This window comes from Octopus bimaculoides, chromosome 11 (genome assembly GCF_001194135.2).
Source record: "Octopus bimaculoides isolate UCB-OBI-ISO-001 chromosome 11, ASM119413v2, whole genome shotgun sequence".
NCBI lineage: Eukaryota > Metazoa > Mollusca > Cephalopoda > Octopoda > Octopodidae > Octopus > Octopus bimaculoides.
This window is the reverse complement of record NC_068991.1, coordinates 28,820,898-28,829,379: the sequence shown is the minus strand read 5'-3', so window position 1 is coordinate 28,829,379 and position 8,482 is coordinate 28,820,898. Positions and strand designations below refer to the sequence as shown.

General features: G+C 35.0%; 1 protein-coding gene across 1 annotated transcript; it reads left to right on the top strand.

Moving 5' to 3' along the window:
* Positions 1–416: 416 nt before the first annotated feature.
* LOC106874260 (tetratricopeptide repeat protein 9C) lies at positions 417–6,639 on the top strand. The gene is made up of 3 exons (XM_014921919.2): positions 417–1,854; positions 5,017–5,199; positions 5,948–6,639. Exons 1-3 carry the CDS (start codon positions 1,551–1,553, stop codon positions 6,079–6,081), a joined length of 621 nt encoding a protein of 206 aa, XP_014777405.1. The 5' UTR covers positions 417–1,550; the 3' UTR covers positions 6,082–6,639.
* Positions 6,640–8,482: the final 1,843 nt, after the last annotated feature.

The following is an 8,482-nucleotide window of genomic DNA, read 5'->3' as shown; positions in this document are numbered from 1 at the left end:
TATATATATATATATTTATATATATAACAACTAAAAGAACTAACACTACATAAATGTTACATCAACACTTGAAGATGATTAAACATCACTTTTAGGGACCGAGACTTGTTATTTTTTAAGAATTTTATTTCATATATTTATTTACTGTAACACGTTAATTTAGTTTCCTTAGCTTAATTCTATTAATATGTTACATTGCTTTTTTTCTTTATTGCACCAGAGGGGGCAAGATCGTTTTGATTACGAAAGCATGATAACTCTCACTATATGAAAGCGTGTACGATAATTTTAATTAATCATGGCCATCACAGCCCAGAGATGAGGTACACCACGTCGAACAAAGTAATAGAAAACCAAAGTAAGGCAAGGGAGACAAATCGAAATAAAATTAATTCTACAGATCTTTGTTGAGCGGATCGGCATTTAAACGTTTAGATCGTAGGTATATCGATACACTAGGCTGTGGTATTATTCCCAAGGTCTTACACTCTGTTATTTCTTTACTTATAGGCAGTTTGTATAAAAATATATGCAGATAGTATTAAAAATCAAAAGTCAGTTCGCTTGAAAATAGATTATCGGAGATAAAAGATGGTTGGCATCATTGCCTTGTAGAGTAGTAAATGAGTTCATTGGTGTTTTTGCAGTTCCTAGTTGTTTTAATAGGTTTTTAAAGGCAAAAAAAAAATGGTTGATAAATAATCGGAAACAACAGTGATTTTAAATGCAACTAATTGAAAAACATATTCTAGTTATTGAGTATTTGTGTAGATTTGGTGAATCTGAAGCCGTGTGACTGTGAACGAATAATAATAAATTTGGTAGATATAAACGTTCAGTATTTAGAAACCGTTATTTGTTTTACACATAATGCAGCAGAATCCGAAATAACACAACTAAGGACATGACGTGCTCAAACTGAACTATCACACTCACATACGAAAGTCCCAATCAATTAAAATACATAGTAAGTAACGTTGAGAAGAGAAAGACATAATGAGATCTTTGAACATAGTTTTTAATAAATTATTTAAGGAAGAATAATTCATGCGTCTCCGAGATAAATAGCCACAGGAAAATAGTTGTGTATCCACAAGGATGTGGACGTATACAGTTGGTTGGACAAAACAATATAAAGCCCGAGGAGAATAGCTCAGGTATATCATCTGCATAGTAGACCAATAGCAGAGTGCAAACTTACTTTATGTGAACGCCCTCGTAATTACTCTAGTAATTATTATTTAGTGTCGGTCTTGGGTTTCTTTGATAGAATCCTTTTTTTACAAACATACAGATCAACCAATACCTGGTTCCATTCCCAGAACGTTTTACCTGTAGCTATTCAGGCTGTACATCATCGTGAAAAAGCATCATATGCAAACAAAGATAACGGGCACTATCCTCCCCTGCGTAGACTCCTACAAATTTTATACTAGCATAAAACTATTTTGGGGGAAATGCCTGTGATGGCAATGGCAAATACAATCCATAAAAATTAGTGAAATTTTATTTCAAAGACATTATATTTCACATGACACCGGTTAGAGAAGATGGCCAACCCTGACAGTTCGCTAATTGATGTGAAATATAAACAGAATATTGACGAACGCATTAAAACTGCGAAGACGTTGAAGAATGAAGGTAACGAATTTTATAAAGAGAAGAAGTACAGACAGGCAACTGGCAAGTATCACCGAGCATTACTTCAGCTGAAGCTGAATATGGACAACGTTTGTCGTCCTCTCGCCGAGAGTCTCCAACAGTTACAAGACTCATTTCCTTCTTACAACGTCCCAGTAGATTATCGTCAAACCATTTCAGCTATTCAGGCCGATTGCTACAATAATTTGGCTGGTTTGTACTATTTTTTGTTTTATAAATATATAAATATACATATAAACACACACATTAAACCTTCCTTTGTTCTTTGCTGGTTCACCGATTGAAGATTTCCGTTTGTTCGGGTATGGAAAAGTAACCGACTTCAACCATAATTATATATATATATATCATGTGTGTGTTATATATGCAATTAAAATATGTAATATATATTTTATATATAATTTAACACACATAATTCATAGTATAAGCTATATATTACATGAATGTTAGGCACTGTCATGCTATTAGCTGTCAGAAGTGAAAGTGCTCACTGCTAGTGAAGTATCTGTCTGTCTGTTGCTGGCCTGCCGAATGTTATATAGATAATATATATTTACACACACACACACACACACACACACACACACACACGTAAATAGACACCCCATAAAACATCGTTTTATGTTTATTCTAACTTCTAAAGATTTATATTTTTATTAATCGACATTTTTATGTTTCAGGTTTTATATATGACTGTTTAATCATGCCATGTAGAAAAGAGGCCGTATTGTGAGTCATTCTGACGGCAGAAAACCTTGGGATCCCGCTTTCTACAGTTAATAGAGTGATTTTACAATTTACCAGAGCTGGGAAGGAATCCACATCACCTCGCCCAGGTCAACCAGGGACCTCTGACAGGACCCTTCTCTTTGTTAAGAGAAGTGTGTCAGATAATCCTCGTTGCAAGGCTTCTGACATATTAGAACAAGTTGATGTCAATCCCAGAACAGCTGTCAGGTATCTCCACAAACTTGGTTACTATGGCAGGGCAGCAAGATGGAAACCACTTCAACCAGCTAACATCAAGCAGAGAAAAGATTGGGCCAGTAAGATAGTGGAGAAGCTACTACCATTTTGGGACACTGTCATATTCTCTGATGAGTCCAGATTTGATGTATTTCCTGACAGTGGTCGAGGGTGGGTCTGGAGACTCTGTGATCAAGAATTTGATGTGAAAAGATTGCAACCAACAATGAAACACAGCAGCGATTCTGTGATGGTCTGGGGAGCAATTTGAAGCAATAGTTGATCAGAGCTGGTGGAGTTGTAGGGAAACATAAACTTAGATAAATGTGTCCATATTGTAGAAAGGACTCCTTCCAATATTCCCCAGTGATGAAATGATTAAAGAAGACTCTTTATTCATAGAAGATGGGGCTCCTGTCACACGGCTACAATAACCCAAGATTTGATGGATGAGAATGGCATTAAAAAGATTCCATGGCCAAGCCAGTCACTAGATGTGAGCCCTATTACACACCTCTGGGACATAATGGACAAGACACTTCATAAAATGAACAAGAAAGTATCTTCAAAGCCAGATCTTTTGAGATTACTGCATGAAATGTGGCAAGAAATTTCGCAAGGGGATATTTGTCATTTGATCAGTAACATGCCTAATAGGGTCCTTGCATTGAAAAATGCATGGGCATATCTACTAAATATTAAATATTCACATTATAACAATTAATAAATAATTTGAATGTATAATTTCAGATTTAAATAATGATTATAAGGGTATCTATTTACTTCTGTCATGTATGTGTGTGTGTGTTCTACCTTCCATGGTATTTGAAACTGCATACTAATGTTTCACAGATATAACTATAAATTAGTAATTTTAATAACTTCAGCTTTCCAATGTCCCATTTGTACAGCATTATTTCAGAGAGCTGAGTGTGTTTGTGTGTCTGGGAAGAGAATTATTGTGAGTCATGGAAGGATAGAGGTTACCACTCCAATGTAACTATCAGTTTTTCAACATCTCCTTATCTTTAGTTTTCCATTTTACTCCAAGAAGTCCTTGGACATTTTTTTTTCATTCCTGCATTATTCTGGAATGATTATGGATTTGTGTACAAATTTTGGAAATTACTCATTGAAAGAATATGCAGATAGATAGATAGATAGATAGAGATGTCTGTGTGTGTGTGTAGTATATATTTACAATATATGCATAGGTGGGGCTGTGTGGTTATGAGGTTCACTTGCCAACCACATAGTTTTAGCTTCAGTCCACTGTTGCTATTGAGTGTCTTTTACTATAGCCTCATCCTAACCAAAGCCTTGTAAGTGGATTTGGTAGATGGAATCTGAAAGAAGCATGTTTGTGTGTGTGTGTGTATATGTATGTATCATCATCATTTAACGTCTATTGTCCATGCTGGCATGGGTTGGATGGTTTGACCAGGCTGGCACACTGGAAGGCTGCATCAGACTCCAGTCTGATTTGCTATAGTCTTCTGCAGCTGGATGCCCTTCCTAACACCAACCACTCCAAGAGCATGATAGGTGTTTTTACGTGCCACTGGCATGGGTGCCATTTGCATGACAAATGGGGTGGTTTTATGTGCCACCAGCATGGGTGCCAATTTGTGTGACACCAGTTTCTGCCACAGTTTTCCTCGGTTTGATGAGTCTTCTTCTGAAGCACAACATAATGCCAAATGTCTCGGTCGTTATCTTCATGAGGCCCATCATAATACCTGGCATGGGTTAGGTGGTTATGACAGGAGCTGATCAGCTGGAGAGCTGCCCAGGCTCCCTGTCTGTTTTGGCATGGGTTCTACTGCTGGATGCCCTTCCTAACACAAACCACTTTACAGAGTGTACTGAGTGTTTTTACACAGCACTGACACAGGTGCTTTTCATGTGGCACCAGCATGGATACTTTTACATAGCACTGGCATGGGTGCTTTTACGTGGCACTGGTACCCATAAGCCCACAAGATTAGGAAAGTTCAGCTGAAGAGGGATGCAGGGGACATGCCTGTATGCAAGGACAACCATGTATTTGCTTAGATTGATGTGTCTTCTCAAGCACAGCAAACTGCCTGAAGTTTTGGTCTCTTGTCATCCCCTCTATGAGGCCCAACATCTGAAGATCCTCTCTCACCACTTCATACCACATCTTCCTGGATCTCACTGAAACAAAAGCCATTTATTCCAGCAAAAATACAGTAACAAAAACGGTTAATGAACAACATTCCATTTATTTTGATTTGGCTATAAAAATACTTCTAGCAAAACTTATTAAATATGAAAACATTTTTAAGGCTTATTGAAAATCTTTTATTGCTCTACTTGTAACCTTCAATACAATTAGTTTACTCTTTTTTGTCATTTTACTTGTAGCATGTCTGCTTCATAAGGAAGATACCAACTATGATCGCATCATAGAGTACTGTGACTTGGTGTTGGCTATTTATCCTGAAAACTTAAAGGCAGCTTTTAGAAAATGCATGGCCCTCTATCACATGAAAAAATATGAAGAAGCTTTGGAAGATTTACAGTCTCTCTCACACAAACATCCTGAAGGTGAATTATATCTCTCATAACTTTATATCAATCACATTCAGGGGATGCATTTTTATAAAGTTTGTCTTCAAGGGCAGTACCATTAATCTTTTTGCAGGGCTTTTCAAGACTTGGAGTAAGAGGAGAAGAAACAGTGATTTATAGATTCAGAGATCTAGTTCGAATACTTGCAATAGAGTGGATGGAGTCTGCTAAAGGCATCCAAGTACTTGGTTATAGAAGTATTTAACTGATGGATTACGTTTAGCACCCAAAGTTATTCCATAAAGGACATAATGACTAAAACTATAAGCTTTACTTAAAAGCATTTAACATTAACCAATTTTTTAATTACAAACTCATACTTTCTAGATACCCCACTTCCCCCTATAAACAATCCGCATTTTTATCCAAGTCTTTTGTGTATCAATCATGTAACCTGTAACAACTATGACAGAACACCGCTATTGGTCTATCAATTATTGACAAAGACAAACAATGAAAAATATTAGAACAACTAAAACAGTATAAATTCATTTAATTTATTCTTTTATCATTTCATTCAACCTAATATAACAATATTCTGTATGTCAGCCAGTTTACTAATCCTTTATTCTCATCATCATTAATTCCTATATTCTCTGATTCTTTCTTACTCTTCAGACCTCACTATCAAACCTAGCAGTATTTTGTACATCAAGCATTTTGGTAATTCTGTATTCTCATCATCAATAATTCTTATATTCTCTATTTCTTTCTTACTCTTCAGACCTAGCCATTAAGCGTTACATCAAACTTTGTGAAGCTGAAGTTCGAAAACATAATCGAAGCATTAAAAAAACTTACCAAGAAATGTTTAATGAAATGAATAAACACAGCAAGGAAGTGAATGTAGTCCATTAGACTGGTAGAATAGTATGATGTACCATACAGGAGGTTTTATACAGTATAAAGACAGACTCTATGAAGAGACTCTCAAGTTCAGGAAAAGTACAGAAATTGTTTGCATCAAAAGTATACAACTGAAATATGGACAAATTTTAAAGGAATTAGTGTGTGTGAAACCAGGATGAATGGGAAGATGGGGACAATATGAAGACTGTGTATAGGGGAAAAATGTGAGGAGTGTTAGAATGTAAAGATTGTATGTGAGGGAGACAAAATGTGAAGACACTGTGTAAGGATGGTCAACATGTGTAAAAATGATCAAAGTGTAAAAGGTATGTGAGATAGATGAACTGGGAAAATTGTATGAAGTACACAAAATTGGAAGATTATGTAAGGATGGTCAAAATGTGAATGTTATGTATGTGAAGATGGTCATAACATGAAGACTATGTGAGGCCTGTGTGTAAGGTACACAAAATGTGAAAATAAAAGAATGAATTCATGAAATCAATTTACAATTTTTTACTCCCTTTTATTGATCATTTTATTCTAATAAAACAATTTAAAATATCAGTTTATTGTTGGTTGATCTAAAATTGAAATGCAAACTTATATTTATATCTCTAAACAACGTAAAATATGCACTTATATTATATAGAATAATTTCTGTTTAAAAATATAAACAAAACTTTGTTTCACAATTTCAGTATCTATGTTGTGCAGTATCAGGTCTTATTTTTCTAATTTTTACGCATTTTAACTCTCATTCTATTTTATGCACACACTTTAACACTCCCTTTGTGTGTGTCTGTCTGTCTGTCTGTCTCTCTCATGTTATCTGATTCTCTCTTCATAACACAAACAGCAGGCATATGTTGAATTATAAAATAAAATTGAAATGTGCCTGTTTATTTTAGAGGTTAAAATATATGCAGTGGAAATACTTCATCATCATCATTATTTCATCTCTTTCTCTTCCATGCTGGCATGGGTTGGACTATTCAAGAAATTCTGACAGCATCAAGCTCCAATGTAATGTTTGTTTTGACATGGTTTCTACAGCTAGATTCCCTTTCTTTCACCACCACTTTACAGAGTATATTGGGTGTCGTTTTCATGGCACTAATGTGGTCACCAAGTAACATGCTTGACATGCCCTATCACCTGAGTGCAGTGTATAGTGATGGAGGTGGTTGTATAAATAATAAACTAATACAAAACAGGTACAACATCAATTACAACAGAAATGAATTGAAACTAAGCTATGGTCGTATTAGAAGAAGAATTAGATACTTTTTCAAGAAGCAGAATATGCTAAAAGTTCGAATATCACAAACCAGGGAAATACTGCACAGGTTTACCAAATACAATTTAATATTATGGTAACTTCTGGTGATTTGCTGTGCTTGAAAAGACATGTCAAGCTAAGTGAAATTGCAGTAGTGGCCATTGTTGGTGACATGTAAAAAGCACTTGTGTCAATGACACATAAAAGGTACCTGTGTCAGTGACATACAAAAGACACTCACTTCACTCTATAGAATGGCTTGTGTTAAGGAAGGGCATCCAGCTGTAGAGACCAAATCAAAACAAGCTAGAACTGTCTAACCCATGCCAGCATGGAAAACAGATATTAAATGATGATGAAGTTCAATATCAAAACAATATTATCTGTTGCTGTACAAACAAAGAGTTACATTTGTACAAAGTATTTCCAAAATGATAAAGAATCATTTCTTCCTATACAAAACCAATGAGTGAAAAGAAAGATGGTTCAAAAGTATGTTGGAAATGGATGTAGAGAAGTTTGGTGCTTCATGGTTTGTTAATTCTCTAAAGATGAAAACAACATTTTGCTTTTGTTGTTTATTATTTTCTTGAAATGCAATAACAAATAAAGAAATAAAAACACTGATATTTCTCCCAGTGAAAAAGAATCAAAATAAATCTTAGAAAACAGAAGAATGACTTAGTAGACTGAAACTGCAATAATCCTTCAATTTGGTTTGGAGGCATGGTGCTAACCTTGATATATTAATGGAAAATTCTTTCAGTGCAGTTCAGTCATTTTATTTATTCTATATGTGTGCAAATCTCCTTTGACAAAACCAGAAGGATGACATATCAATGGTTATCAGATACAAATCTGAAATTCAGCTGAGTTTCCAAAATGATATCAATTAATTAATACATATGATAGCATACTGAAACTTTGGGAAAATGCAGCTGATGATCAAAATCCAACAGCTGATAGAAAGAGTGATGCAAGACCAAATTTTAACTTTTGTTTTCATGGTTTTGTAATAAAATTCTTTAATTGATTTTCATGATGCACTGCTTGTTATTTAAAATCTCTTTGTGATAATGTTTTAAGCAGTCAAGAATCATTGGCTTGAATCATTTGAAGATCAAGTGA

Excerpts from the sequence above, each read along its gene's own strand:
- LOC106874260 (XM_014921919.2), top strand. The coding sequence starts at position 1,551 with ATGGCCAACCCTGACAGTTCGCTAATTGATGTGAAATATAAACAGAAT. Across the intron at positions 1,855-5,016 it reads TTGCTACAATAATTTGGCTG|CATGTCTGCTTCATAAGGAA; the intron begins GTTTGTACTATT and ends TTTTACTTGTAG. Across the intron at positions 5,200-5,947 it reads CTCACACAAACATCCTGAAG|ACCTAGCCATTAAGCGTTAC; the intron begins GTGAATTATATC and ends CTTACTCTTCAG.